This window comes from Macaca fascicularis, chromosome 7 (genome assembly GCF_037993035.2).
Source record: "Macaca fascicularis isolate 582-1 chromosome 7, T2T-MFA8v1.1".
Lineage (NCBI taxonomy): Eukaryota > Metazoa > Chordata > Mammalia > Primates > Cercopithecidae > Macaca > Macaca fascicularis.
The window spans coordinates 52,528,887-52,543,280 of record NC_088381.1 but is presented as its reverse complement, the minus strand read 5'-3'; the positions used below and the strand labels follow the sequence as shown (position 1 = coordinate 52,543,280).

Here is a 14,394-nt window from a genome sequence, read left to right as displayed (position 1 = left end):
GGAAGAAGCCTGGGGTGGATGGAAGTCAGTGTCCTTGGGTGCTGGTATCTGCCTTCCTGGCCACCGGTAGATCAGGCTTCTGAGCCTGTTGGCTGTCAGGGCCTCACTGTGCCCCATAGGCACCATGGCAGCCCCTGTGAAATCCACCAGGTGTCACCAGGCAGCATACAGGTAACAGGCCTGGAAGGTCCCCAACAGCTGAGCTGGACATGCTCAGACACTCCGGGCTCTTCGTTCAGTGGCACAAACTCCAGGACCCAGTGTGGGAAACGGGAACCCACCAGGCTGAGCAGTAAGGCTAAATCCATTTATTCCATAATGAAAAGCAAAATAAACAGGAGTCATATCACCAGGGAGCCACAACCCCATCCCCACCTCCTTCCTCTGTCCTATGCTATCAATAAATAAGTCTCCCAGCCATAAGTAATGACTAGAACCTCCTCCCCATATGCCAGCTCCAACCTCCATGAGGTACAATACAGAGGGTGGCCCTAACCCCTGGAATATACAAAATGTTACACAGATACTATATGTACACTGGGGAAGGGGGGCCACCCCAGCAGCCCGTGCCCTCACCTGTTCTACACTTAGCCCCACTGTCCCACTTCAGCTGCCTCTCTGAATAAGAAGATGGGAGCTCCCCTGAGGGAAAAGTTGCTCTGGTGAGAGTAGGGAGGCCATCAGGCCTCCTCCAAACAAACCAGCTCCACCAGCCTCTGGCTCTTCAATAACAAACATCATCGTCCAGGAATGTAAGGACTCGGCCCTGGTCAAGGTGGCAAAGGGTCTGGTTGTCTGCCCCCCATTAGACAGGGATCTTGTCTTGCTACCTTAATGGTAAAGGGGTGACTGGGAAGGGGTGATAGGGACATGGTGGGGGTGAAGACTCCAGCCCCACTTCTCCAGGCTTATGCTGACAGGGGCCTGCTTTTATTTATTTTTATTCTATGACTTTTTTTTTAATCCCATAACTTCTTTTTCATAATACTTTTTAAAAAACTTGTCATAAAGTGTTATTCTACTTTTTTTCCACAACACTTTTTTTTGCCACAACTTTTCCACAACATTGTTTATCCCATAACTTTTTCATCCACAACTTTTTTATCCCGTAACTTTGGTTTGTGTTTTTCTAATAAACACACTTGCATAGTTACAATTTTGTAAAAATAAAATCCGATGATCTCATGCCAAGCGTGCCCAGCATTTGCACAGTCTCAATATCTTTAACACCATAGTTTCCAAGACACACAAAATTTCATGGCAAAAACAGCACTTTGCAACAATTTCCTAACTTACTGCATTGCAGTAGCATCATAGTAGCAGTCAATAATGGCACTTTAGACAACAGTCTTTCAGTACTTCCATTATACATTCTGTTGACAGGAATTCATAAATTGGTAAAAGTCATTCTAAGAAAATTCAGCAAATAAAGCTTGGCATTGTAATTGGCATTTCTTTCTCTACTTTTCCTTCCCCCAGGTTCTTTCTATTAAACTACAGTATTCGCATTTTAACATGCTTTAACTGATTTCAAAACATTAAGATAGAAGTTATATTTTTGAATAGTTATATTATTTTAAAGTGACTCTGTAAGATACGGTTTTAGAGAAACTGTATTATGGATAGGGCTGATGTACCTTTTCACATTTTCTAAATATCAGCTTTGGTTTTAGAACTGATTTTTTTTTTTTTTTTTCATTTCTGGAAAACCTATCAGGTTTAATCAAAAACTTTAAAAATAACGACCATATATTGCAATCTTTAAATAGGTATTTTGATTCTTCTAACAGAAATTCAAATTTATTCAGTTGAACTCACATTTTCAAATTTTATATTTCTGATGATCTCTAACCTTCTAGTGTTGCCTTCTAAGCAAATTGAAAGCTGCCTTATACCGAATGAGGAAGAGAACAAATACTTGGCTGAATGAGGTATTGCAAAGACTGCATGCTTTGAAGAAACACTTAAGTTGTTGTCATAGGATTTCTATTCTTTTTAGCTTTTTCTGAAACATAGGACAAAATCCCTACACAAAGAGTGGTATTTAGAAACTGTACCACTGTTAATTAGCCACACTATTTGGTCTAACAGTTTTTCTTTATCATTCCGAAACTGGGTTTATCCAATACTTTGATAAATTCATACAATTTGGAAGAGTCAGTTGAAGCACCAATATTTGTACTCTTTCAGTGAATGCAGGCAAATCTGTTATTTCATCTGTAAAATCATATTATTGCTCTCCTATTAATGTCATATTGATAAAAGTATCATGAGGATGCCAAATGCTAAAATTGGAGATGGTCTAGTAACTAGAATTGCACACCCCAGGGAGCGCACATACATCTCTCCCTACATCCTAATACTGTGATGTATTTTGGAACACACACATTAGAACTTCATGAAGTTTTAACTGTTGATTCTTTCTCAAGCATCATGAAGTTATGATTTAGGCAACGTATGACTGAAATAATTCATTCATCCTGTATAGGCACATAAATATGGCACAAAATATGCCTCTAACTGAAACCAAGAGGTACAAAAACATATTTCACTCTTCATTAAGAACTTTGTGAGGAAATATAATTCTGTGATTGTGTAGATACTTTTACTCATAATACTTTGACATTCACAAACAGTGGATTGCATTGCAGTTTGTAAATATTTTAAGTTGCATAAACTTCTTGATTTTCAAATGTAGTATAACACTGTCCACTAAAACTGCTTTTTGTTTCAACAAATACTCTCACATGTATTACTTTATTAAAATGGTTGTTATTATTTTTAAAGTGTTTTCCATTCAAGGAAAAGAAGTAATTCCTATGTCAGATTAACCAATGTGGCTGAAGAATAGGTATTAGCCAGAGAGGTCTAGATGGTAAAATCAGTCTTCTAGCCTCAAAGAAGCTCCGTGAACATAGAGGAATGCCAGGTGTCACACAGCTTTCCTTCACTCGAATTCATTCTTGACTAGAGCCTGTATGCCTGTTCCAGGGACATTTAAACTCTGAAAGTGTTTCTTATGATCGTCACTAAATACACTAAGAAGAATGCCAAGCAGTGCCCTTTTGTGTACTGGGACATGTAGTCATGTGATTAAAACAGGTAACATGAACTCTGACTTTAAAATGTATTGTAGATATAAATGCTCTAAGCTAGAAAATGTTTTCCGCATCCACAGTCAATGACGGGAGCCTTTCATTCCTCAGAAATAATCCCTTTTAGGTCATTGAGAAAGAGTCCAACCGCTGCAGCTCATGCTGCGATATCTTCATGAGCCCAGAGCACGTACAAATCCTAAGGGAACTACCATAGTACCGCGCTCATTCCTGGCACCAGAACAAATGAAACACACTCTATCCCGCACACACCTGCCAGAGCAGGCCACTTTCCTCTTCTGTGAGATTTAAAAAGCTCCCCAAAATGTTATCACTCCCATCCCCAATACACAGAAAATAGGGGAAAATCTGTTTCCAGTTTTTGGCCTTTAAACAACTCTAAATGTCAGTATTCACAGGGGCATATTACAAAGTAAGAAACAGTGTGCCCTTGAGGGCAAACCACGTATTGAGCTAATGAAGAGCTCACTGTGATTAGGAATCGATCAAACATAATAGCAGAACATAAGCAAATTTTATCTGAATTCTGTAATGAATATACATGCTGCAATAACATTTAAAAAGCAGGGCAGCCTATTCCAAACCAGTAAGAATAGTTTTGTGCAAATAGTGGGTCTTTGTGTGTTTGAACTCCCACCATGTAAGGGCAAACTCGATATGTGAGCTAATGACCTACAATTATCAATTAAAAACAAAAATGCTAACGGATGCCAGAGTGAATATCAGGGAAAGATCCCTCTCCCTTAACTTTTTATAAATAAATTTAAACTGTAAATTAGAAACATAAATAAACATGAGGGGTTCTAACATTCCAATGAAGTAGATGAATTGTGTAGGGGATTAACCCCATAACTTTTTGTTGTTGATTTTAAATTTCTTGACCAGCTCTCAGATGATGATGACGTTTATCTCTCTGTTCTCGGCTGCCCGGTAAAAGAATGGCACGCAGGGTTTGCTGGCCAAGCCTGGGTGCTCCTGGGTGTCCTGCGTTACAGGAAGCAGCTGCAGGATCTTCAGTGCAGTGGGGTTGTCACGGGGAGAACCCTCCCTGGCCTGTCCCGGTGCAGGCTCCACGCTGTCCTGAAAATCTTCAGAGAGAGGGAGGCGGGGCTCTGAGTACACTGCGAGCCTCCCCTGCTCCGGCCTGCCCACCCCGCCTGAGGGCTCTACTCACCACCCTGCTCCTCTGCAGCTGCAAGTTCCTGGGGGGCTGGGGCCCCTGGAGCGGGCTCATTAACAGGGTTCTGGGCAGCAGGGAGGAATTTGTCATGTCCCTCGTGGTCGCCCACAACCGGCAACACCATATCTTGCAGCTCCAGCAGCTTCACCTGAAGGGAGGGGTGCTCAGTTACCACGCCTGAGCCGGCGCCAGCACCCACCCTCACCTCCACCCCCGCAGAGATGTTGCACACCCTCTACCTTCATCTCCTCCTCGTTCTGGGCCAGCCTGCTGGCTTCCTCCTCCTGGTGCCGCGTGTTTGGCCCTGCCCTCTGGCTCTCATATACCGTGATGTGCTCTCCTGTGAGAGGACACGGCTCAGACACTGGGGCCCCTCTGAAGGCCCTGCAGCTCCCCGTGCCCATGCCCTGGCCTCCTGCTTACTCATGCCATCTGTCGCTCCAGAGAGCTGGAAGAATCCAAGCTCTAGTTTCTCCACCTGCTGCTTCCCGTCCACCTTCTCCCTCGGGAGGTCCATAAAGCTGCTCTGGAGCCAAAATAATAGGGCCACATCACGGGAGTGACCTGTCCTGCCCCGCCCCCACTTTTCTTGGCCCATGCCAGGACTCACTCACCTTCACCTTCTCCATGGCCTCCTACAGGGCCCGGTAGCTCTCCCCACACACAAACTCACCCCCAGTCCCTGGGGCTGGGGCCTCTCCTCTGGCTCCTTCCAGGCCGAGGCCACCAGGTGAGCCAGGGGCAGGCAGCACAGCCTTCACACCTTCCGCTGCCCACATAGCCGTGCCTGCTCCTCCTGGGAACTGGCTCCAGCGGAGTTGAAAATGCCACTTGAAGGCAAGAGCTGAGTATTCTTGTAGGGGCATACACAGAACAAATGGGGCAGGGAGGTGGAGCACAGCCCCTTCCCTTGGGGCCTCAGAGAGTGCACCTGTTGGTCACAGGTGAAGTGGTGTCTGACCACTGGCTCCCGGAAGGGGTGAATGTCCAGAGAAATCAGAAGGGGGGGAAAGCAAGAGCATAAGAGGGTCTGGGAGGGACCACAGAGGAAGGTGGCAAAGTGGGGACAGGGAAAGTCAGACTCACCGTGGCCTCCTGGCTCTCCAGGCCCTTTGGGATGCTTGGCATGAGCTGAGGCGCCTCCTCCTCCTCAGTGTCCAGATGTCCTCCTCCATCTCCTGTAGGGAGGTGGCCAGAGGGGTCCTCAGAAAACCCAACAAGGGAAGTACTGTGGGCCCACCTCTGTCCCCACCCTCACTGTGTTACCCTGAGCCAGCCCCTCCCCAGAGGGGAATGAGCTGCTGTTCTTTAGTTTTCTTATAAGATCCAAGATCTTCTATATTGCCCAGGCACAGTCACACTAGCGGTTGGTGTGGGAGTTCTGACCTGCTCCCTTTCTGATCTGGGCCAGTTCACTCATCCTTAGGCAACCTGGTGGCCCCCTGCTCCCGGGAGGTCATCATATTGATGCCAAACTTAGTGCAGACACCCGGTTGGCTTAACAACCAGCTCTTCTAAAGGTCTCTTCCAACCCCTCAATCCTATGCTGCTAACAGTCCCCCCTTCCTCCTGGGGCTCTCTCCTCTTCCTCTGAGTGGTCTCCTGTACCTTCTCCAGGGAGAGCCATGAGACTCAGCTGGGCCTCTAGCTGTTGGTTCTGCTGGCTGGCAGCTTCTAGGAACTCCTAAGGGAATGGAAAACAGAGTGAGAAGGCACGGAGGATGCCAGGTCGTCCTCCTCGGGGCCCTGTCCTCAGCGACTCCCTCTCCTGGGTCTCCTGCAACTTTTGGCAGGCCATCTCAGCCACCGCTTTGCCCTGAGCTTCCTGCTGCTGCAGCTGGTCCACGAGCTGGGTCTGCAGCAGTAAATGCCTGTGCGGCGCCTCCTTCTCAGAGGTCAGCTGCTAATAGGTGACCATGTACTGCTGCAGGTGACCCTGGTACTAGTCTCACTGCTGCTGCTGCAGACTCTGAGACTCTTGGCTCTTCAGCTGTATCTGCAGGAAGACCCTGGGCATGAGGGCATGTGGTGGTTGGCTTCCAGATTCTGGGCCCATTAATAGGGTAGCGAGGGCACGGTGGGGCTCTGTCACCTGCCCTGGCCCCTTGCTCCAGGCCTAAGAGACTTCCCCCCTTGCCTAGAACCCCATGCCTCCTTCCCCAGCCTCAAATCTCCTGTCCTTCTTCCCACCATTTAAACTGTAGGCCACAGACTGGTGGAAAAGCTGAGGGAGCCAATCACCATCTGCTAAGTGTGCTCCATGCCTAATGCTTTCCATGTGTTCTCTCATTTAATCCCCAGCACCTCCATAAGAAAAATGCTAGCTTCCTTTTGAAGCTAAAGAAACAGAGACTTAGAGATGAAAAGTAGTTGATGGTGACCAGTGGAACCGAGGCCGGAATCCGGTTTGAATCTAAGGAGGCTTTTTTCTTTTGTTTAGAGACAGTGTCACCATGTGGCCCATACTGGAGTGCAGTGGTGCAATCTCAGCTCACTGCAACCTCCACCTCCCAGGCTCAAGAGATTCTCATGCCTCAGTCTCCTGAGTAGCTGGGATTACAGGCATGTGCCACCATGCCAGGCTAATTTTTTGTTGTTGGTATAATTTTAGTAGAGATGAGGTTTTGCCATGTTAGTCAGGCTGGTCTCAAACTCCTGACTTCAAGTGATTCTCCTGCCTCAGCATCCCAAAGTGCTGGGATTACAGGCAGGAGCCACTGTGCCCAGCATAAGGACCCTCTTATACCACTGTCTCCACCCCTATGATTGGGGGAATCCATGCCTCTAGCTGGGAAGATGATGTCCAGACCTGGGAGGAGCCCAGGGCTACCCACCTCTAAAAGTCAGAGGGTAGGAAGCAAGAAACAGTCATGGAGCTGCCGTGGAAGGTGCTGGGGTCACCTGCCCCCCAGCTGGAGCTTCCTTTGGCCTGGCACCTCCCCTCCCCAGAAGCTGGTGCCTGCCTCCCAGCCCTTCTTGGATGGGGCAGAGGTTACCGTCTCCTTCACCTCGCTCAGCTTCTCCTGCAGCTCCTTTACTTGCTGCTCCAACTGCAGTGTGCTTTTGTTCTCGTTGTTCTGGACAGAGAGAAGCAATCAGTGGTCAGCCACTGCAGCTGGAGACCCCAGAACTTGGTGTCTGCCTCCCATGTCACCGGAAAGGGTGGAGGTAGGTTAGAAAAATCATCCCCTCTCCCCTACAGCCATCAGAGCAGGGCCTGATGAGCTCTGGCTCACAGATGCCTTTCGAAGTACCATGTCATGTGAGGGCTACACTGCCCCATTTTACAGGTGGGGAAACAAAGACCTGGAGGGCTAGGGATGAGGGCAGGCTGCCCAGGTGGGGCAACCCACCAGATCCTCAAAGCTGCACTGTGGCTCGGCCAGCTGCTTGTTGAACTTGTGGTTCTGGGAGAGCACGAGCCTCTCCTCCTGTATTCGCAGCCTCTTCTCCTGTTTTCGCAGCCTCTCCTCCTTCTCCCACAGCCTCTCTTCCTGCTTTTGTAGCCTCTCCTCCTCCTTTCGCAGCCTCTCCTCCTGCTTTCGCAGCCTCTCACCCTGCTCCCCCAGCCTCTTCTGCTTCTCCCGAAGCCTCTTCTTTTGCTCACATAGTCTCTCCTCCTCCCGTAACCTCCTCTCTTCCTGCTCTTGGAGCCTCTCCTCCTGCTTTTGAAGCCTCTCCTGCTGCTCTTGGAGCCTCTCCTCCTGCTCCTGGAGCCGCTGCTTTTGTTCTTTGCTCAGGAGACTCAAGGCCTGATTGTTTTCCACCTGGGATTGGAGTTTTCCCACCAAACTCTCCACCTCCTTCCTCAGGTGTTTGGCCTCATCTTGTAGCTGATCCACCTCAGATGTCCCTGCTGGGTCCACTGGGGATGGAGGCTCAGCTGAGAAATGAAGCAGACAATAAGGGCCTCTGGATTCCCCACCCACCACCCCCCCTCAAAGAAAAAGCCCTCCTTTTGATGCACAGCTCCTCTCAGGCTTCCCAAACTTGGCCTCACTGCTAATGATTCCTCGCACCCGATGGTAGCCAATTTCCAAGCCATGTCAGATAGAGAGCACTGTGGGTGGCTGACAACGGCACTCCTCGCTCTTAGCTGATGGGGACCCTGAGGCTCATGCAGATGACAAGACTTGCCAGCTGCTGGCACAGACCTCTTTCCCTCTGCCTCAAAGCCCTTCCATTCACCCACCTCCCTGGGGCATCCTAAGCCACCCCACAGCCCTCTGATGCCAGTCCTGCTCCCAGGTCACACCAGCCCCATCTTACCCATCTGGTGTTTGCGTTCGGACAAGCTCCTCTCCAGCTCCTGTATCCGATGTATGTCACGCTTCTTCTCCTCCTTCAATGTGCGAGCCTGTCCAAAGCACAGGGGGAAAGGGCCCTGGAGAGAGGGGCTGGTGGCTGGACAGGCTACCATCTTCCTCTCTGCCCCCACCTCCACAAAGCCCAGACCCATGACCACCTCTAGCTGTACTAGTCCCATGTTACAGATGCCCAGAAAGACCCAGTGACCCATCTAAGGTGGGGGCTGAAGGCTCAGGTCTCACCTCCACCGACATTTTCCACATCCTCTCCTGCCACCGGGCCCTCTCTCCTTTTATATGTTGGGCATATTCGTCTCTCTCCAGTTGGACTTGTTTCAATGACTCTGTCACCTGCAAGAATGGCCACAGAAGTGAGGAAGGGCTGTCACTGGTCCTCACCTGCTCCTGGCCACCTGGGGTCATCTTCCCTCCACATCCCTCCCTCTGCAAAGCCTCACCTGTGTCACGTGTGCGTTCAGCAGCGCCCGCTCCTTTAAGGTCTGCCGTAACTGCCGCTGGAGGACGGCTTCACTGCGGCTCGAGGACTGGATGGTGAAGAGTGAGAAGTTTTGATGTGGGGAGCCCGGGCAGTGTCCCTTAAAGGGCTAGGGCTAGGCTCAATGTACAACTTGATCAGTAAAGATCAGGGCATTTCCAAGCCCGTGGCCTGGTTTTTAAAAGAACTCAGTAAAGTTGGAAGGGACAGGGAAAGAGATCGAACTTACAGCTGGCTAACAGAGGCCCAGAGAGATCAGATAACATTGTTGTTGTTATTACTGTTATTACTACCACTGTTTGAACCTTTATGGAGTGCTTTACCAGGTTCCATACTAGCAATCCCATGTAATCCTCACAACCATATGAGACAGTTACTAGGATTACCTCTATTGTGTAGATGAAAAACATGGAGTGTTCGAGGTTAAGTGCTTGCCTAAGATCACTGAGACAGAGCTGGGATTTGAACACCCAGGTCTATCCGATTCTCTAAGCCCATTTTCCTTGCTGGGCGTGGGGGCATAGAAAGGAAGGGGAAATTAATCTTTTGTTCACTTTTTGAAAGGATGATACATTCACATAGTCCAAAACTCAGAAGGTACACCATAGAAGTGTCTCCCAGCCGCCCTGTTACTCGCTCCTGAGTTTTTTGCGAACCCTTGCAGACATGTTTCATGCATATTATCATAGTATGTACACACACACAGACACAGATACACACACACACACACCTTTCCTCTCTCTACAGAAATGGTGACGTACTAAAGGTACTCTTCTGTACCTTCATAGTACAATACCCAATACCCCACCTAGGATTTGGCCAAGGCCACAGCCAGGTAAGGGCAGGGCAGGCACTTGGCGTTCAAGCTGTGTGTGCAGTGGTCACTCCCCACAGTGCCCCTCAACTCACCCACAGCAGCTGACTCAGCCCCAGGCTGTCTCTAACAACCACACACAATAGCAGCTAGAAATGAGCATGCTGCCTTCTGGGCAGGACACTGCATCCTGTAGAGGGGACCTTTACACTCTCTCCTCCATCTGGGAAGCCAGGCTGCCAGGGGATGGGGCAGTTGGTTGGACTCACCCAGTCCTCTTCCTGCTGCTGTGTAGACAAAGCAGAGAGAGCCCGCTCCAATTCTTGAGTACGCTGTAAAGAGTATTGCAGGCGGCCGGCCAGATCCTTGGACTCTTCTGTAATGACAGAGGTGGAGATGGGACCCAAAGGAGTCCCCCTGAAGACCTGTCAAAGTGCCAGGGTGAAGGATGACGGGGTGCCCAGATTCCCACCTTCGAAGTGTCTGGCGGCACGTTTAGTATGGTAAAGGGTGGTCTTCAAGTCTGCCTTTTCCAATGTGAGGATGTTGATTGTCTGGAATTGAACGTTTGGGAGAAAAGCCAAGCAAGTGCTGAAAGAGAAGGAAAGAAACATTCTCCGGAGGACAGGAGAAAACTCCCCACCCTCCACTCACCTCTAACTGCTCCGTCTGTGCTTTGTGTATGTCATTGTTTGCTTTCTTTTCCTGTAGGAAGAGGAAGACAGAGCTCTTACCCGGGGGAGGCAGAGATGGCACAGCAAGAGACATGCCCCCAGAATGCCACCAATGCCCCAGCACAGGCTCACTCATGGAATCAGATTATCAGGGACCCTGTGGGTATGGGGTGGAATCTGAGGAGTGAGCCTTCTTCCCCAGGCTGGGAGTGGGCGAGACGAGACTGGCGCCTCTACATCTGAGTGCCCCTCAAACCCAGCAGTCATGTTGTGAGCAAACAAAGAAATCATGTTACTTTTTCCAGCTGATGTTCCACTTGTTTCTTCTGTTGTTTCTGTGGGGACAGTCAAATTCAGGGGACTGAGGGGGTCCCCCTCAACTCTATCCCCCAGGAAGCGGTAGGCAGGGGCCAGGAATGAATTTTAACGACAACATTCTCAGACCCAATGGCAACATGAATGGACAATTGTCCTCAAGCTCCCAAAGACAGAGGATTTGGGTCTTTGTTGGTTTTTGCCCACAGCCACAGAACTCAAAGTCTGAATCTGGATTCTCTCCAAAGGACAGTAACATAAACCTCTAGGGACAGAGTCTGAGTAAGGCCCACCCTTCTGCCAGCTTGTGATTGAGAAAGGTGCGTTCATTCAACAAACATTTACTGAGCACGTACGAGCCAGGTACAGTTCTTCACAGCAGATATAGAATGGAAAAGGACAGACAGGAGCCCTTGGCCCTTAGGTTTCCATTGTAGGAGCCTTTAAATCTCAGACTCTCAGAGCTAACCGAGACCTTTGATGCTCTACCTCCTTCGGAAACACCAGCGCAAGGAGGAGAGGTGGCTTGTCCAGACTCAAAGAGCAAATTAGGGACTGAGTCACAGCAGAAATACAGGGCCCCGACAAATCATCAGGCTAGTGCTTCCCTGAGAGGTGACAACCCCAGGGCATGTGTGGCAAGGACCGGAGCAGGGGTGTCTGGAGAAGAGAGAGTCAGCAAAGAGGACAGTGACAGAAGAGCCATGCTGCATGCTCCTTGCTCTGGGGTCCCTCCTGGTGAGGCCTGGGTGCTCCAGCTCCCCATTTGCCCTTGGCCTCAGGGGCCCCAGCCCCTTTCTTCAGAGCCCTAAGGGGAAACTAAAGCTCAGGATTGGCAGTGTGGAATCACAGGACCCCACTGAATTCTTACCAGTGATTCTATGTTTTCATAGAGTTGATTGATTGTTGTGGAGCTTGAGTCCAGAGCTACTTCCAGTTCTTGGTTCCGGCTCTGAGGCGCATGCAGAGAGGAGGAGTTGGAGGAGGATTGTGGGAAGAGGTAGAGAGAACAATCATTAGGGCTGGGGTGTGTGTGGACTGTCTCAGCTGGCAGAGGGGCACCCAGCCCCCACTGTGAGAGGAGGTTGGAGGGCTGGCCTGCAGGGTCACTGCACCTTGGCTCAGGGCCTCTTACCTCCAGATCCTTCAGGGTAGCTGATGATGCAGGAGTAATAAAAAAGAGAAATTAAAAAAAAACGTACAGGGAAACAGTTATGGATATAGAGAAAGTATAAAAACAGCAAAGGGGCCGGGCCCAGTGGCTCACGAATGTAGTCCCAGCACTTTGGGAGGCTGAGGCAGGTGGATCAGTGGAGGTCAGGAGTTCAAGACCAGCATGGCCGACATGGTTAAACCGCGTCTCTAATAAAAATACAAAGATTAGCTGGGCGTGGTGACAGGTGCCTGTAATCCAGGTTACTAAGGAGGCTAAGGCAAGAGAATCACTTGAACCTGGGAGGCAGATGTTATAGTGAGCTGAGATCGCACCACTGCACTCCAGTCTGGGTGACACAGTGAGACTCTGTCTCAAAAAAAAAAAAAAAAAAAAAAAAAAAAAAAATCCCCAAATCGCACATGTCTGCTCTGTATGTTATTCCCAAGTTACTTTTAAACTGTAAGGTCTCACCATTTCCAAGATGATAAAAGATGCGGGGAAGGATAAAACCCAATCAATCAAGCAGGTGAAGAAGCAGACATAAACAGGATGAAGGTTAATGGCAGCAACATAAAACAAGGCAGAGGCAAAGTATCCCCAAAACCAGAGAAGCCTCAGGGGCATGCACAGCTGGAGAGAGCAAGCCATAGAGCAGTCCTGGCACTGCCTCACCTTCCACTTGTGCAATGGGGGAGCGCTACCCCACTGGAATGGTTAAGGTTGGACACCAGCACCTTCAGAATGTCCTGAATCTATAGGAGGGGACAAGGGAAAAACAAGGGCAGGGGAAAAAGACAGAAGTGGCTTAGAGAGAAACAAAAAAGTCAGGGTACGAAGAAGATGTGGTTTCAGGAAAATAAAACGCTGAGGAAGAGCAGAGGAGATTGAAACCATGGCCTGTGCCATTCTTCCAAATGGCCACCTGCTGCCTTGCCAGGGGCAGGAACAAATAGATGGAAAAGTCCGCTGAGCGATGCAGTCAGAGTGGAGTCACCTGACCAATGCAGCTCTTAATATGCTCACTGGACCCCTCTCCTCAGGCCCAGGACGTGGACGATGAATCTGGTAGAGCTCCAGACCTCCACCTCTATTAAAAAACCAGACTCCTGACTAAGGGTTCACTTGAACTAAGGGGGCTCCAGCTAAAAAACAAGTTTGAAAGACACTGATCTTGTCCAGTATCATCTTACAATGGAGAAAACTGAGGCTCAGGGGAAGAAGTGATTTTTCTGTGGTCACTCAGCAAGCTGGTGGCAAGTTAGATCTTCTCTTACTCCTAGTGCCTGGGGCTCTCCTCACCACACCCTGAGCCCCCTTCTGTGACTCCTAAAGGGACAGCTTGATAGCAAGTGGCTGTACTCATTGGCCCAGCTCTCCCTTGAGACTGGGGATCAGGAAAATCAAACAGCAATGACCATTTCCTGGGTATCCTGGGTGTTCACAGCAGGACATGTACTAGGGATTAACATAAAAACAACAACAATATGGAATATCATTTAAACTTCAGAAATGAAAATCAAACAACACTACCCGTATATTATAGATGTGAAAAGAGAGGCCCAAAGAACTCTAGCAACTTGCTATAAATCAGATCCCTAGCCAATGGAGAGGCAGGATTCAAACCCAAAATTCTTAACCAGTACCCAGCAATCTTAACAATTACCCTCTACTGCCCCCTTGGGCCCCCTGTCCCCAGGAGACTGGCCAGCCAAGACTCACATCCCCAGGTGAGTGGCAACCACCAGAAGTGGTTGTCTCAGGGCTACTGCCAGTTTTCTTCTTTTTTGTCTTCGCTCCTGCCGGAACACCAGGGCTGTTCCTCTGCTGATATTCTTTTAGCTGTGGGAAAGAAGAGCAGTCATACTCATGAGGACTACCAGCCCCTACGGCCATGTCCCCTTTACAGTTTTTCAAAATACTCTTATACACCATCTGACTTAATGTCACCAACAACTGTACAAGGTGTTTTCACAATCACTTACTGATTGAGAGGGATGGATATTATGGCTAAAAAAAAGGGAGGGTGGGCAATAATGGGACTTAAATTCAGTCTTCTGAGTCCAAGCTCTGGGGTTTTGCCATGAATCAGCAGCTGCCAGAGACCAAAATCAGAGCCAGAGGTAGAAAACTAAACATTAAGTAGGCAGGAACTGCACACTGTGTGGTTTGGAGTCACACATCCTCACACGTCTGTAAGTGTGAAGAAGTGCACCAGGACCTCTCAAACTTTTATATCCATGTGTCCTCATGGCAGAAGGCAGCTTTTTTGTTAAATCTGGGAATTTATCAGAAAGAGGACAACCCAAGTCTCATTTCAGAGAGAAGTCTGGTATACT

General features: G+C 49.0%; 1 protein-coding gene across 2 annotated transcripts in view; it reads right to left on the bottom strand.

The window, feature by feature from the left end:
* Positions 1–295: 295 nt before the first annotated feature.
* The window catches only part of LOC135971851 (golgin subfamily A member 6C-like), a 35,081-nt gene continuing 20,982 nt past the window's right edge, over positions 296–14,394 (bottom strand). Inside the window, exons 8-24 of one of the 2 annotated variants that reach the window (XM_073996398.1) lie at positions 13,778–13,897; positions 11,774–11,854; positions 10,884–10,922; positions 10,568–10,618; positions 10,386–10,467; positions 10,183–10,289; positions 9,062–9,148; positions 8,847–8,954; positions 8,566–8,653; positions 7,650–8,179; positions 7,293–7,373; positions 5,905–5,980; positions 5,383–5,474; positions 4,720–4,822; positions 4,536–4,636; positions 4,291–4,444; positions 296–4,204 (exon numbers count right to left, since the gene is read on the bottom strand). In XM_073996398.1, the coding sequence (XP_073852499.1) occupies positions 4,005–4,204; positions 4,291–4,444; positions 4,536–4,636; positions 4,720–4,822; positions 5,383–5,474; positions 5,905–5,980; positions 7,293–7,373; positions 7,650–8,179; positions 8,566–8,653; positions 8,847–8,954; positions 9,062–9,148; positions 10,183–10,289; positions 10,386–10,467; positions 10,568–10,618; positions 10,884–10,922; positions 11,774–11,854; positions 13,778–13,897 (2,100 nt within the window). In that variant the 3' untranslated portion in view covers positions 296–4,004. The remainder of the gene's footprint in view (positions 4,205–4,290; positions 4,445–4,535; positions 4,637–4,719; positions 4,823–5,382; positions 5,475–5,904; positions 5,981–7,292; positions 7,374–7,649; positions 8,180–8,565; positions 8,654–8,846; positions 8,955–9,061; positions 9,149–10,182; positions 10,290–10,385; positions 10,468–10,567; positions 10,619–10,883; positions 10,923–11,773; positions 11,855–13,777; positions 13,898–14,394) is intronic. The other variant, XM_073996399.1, reaches the window with a different exon arrangement.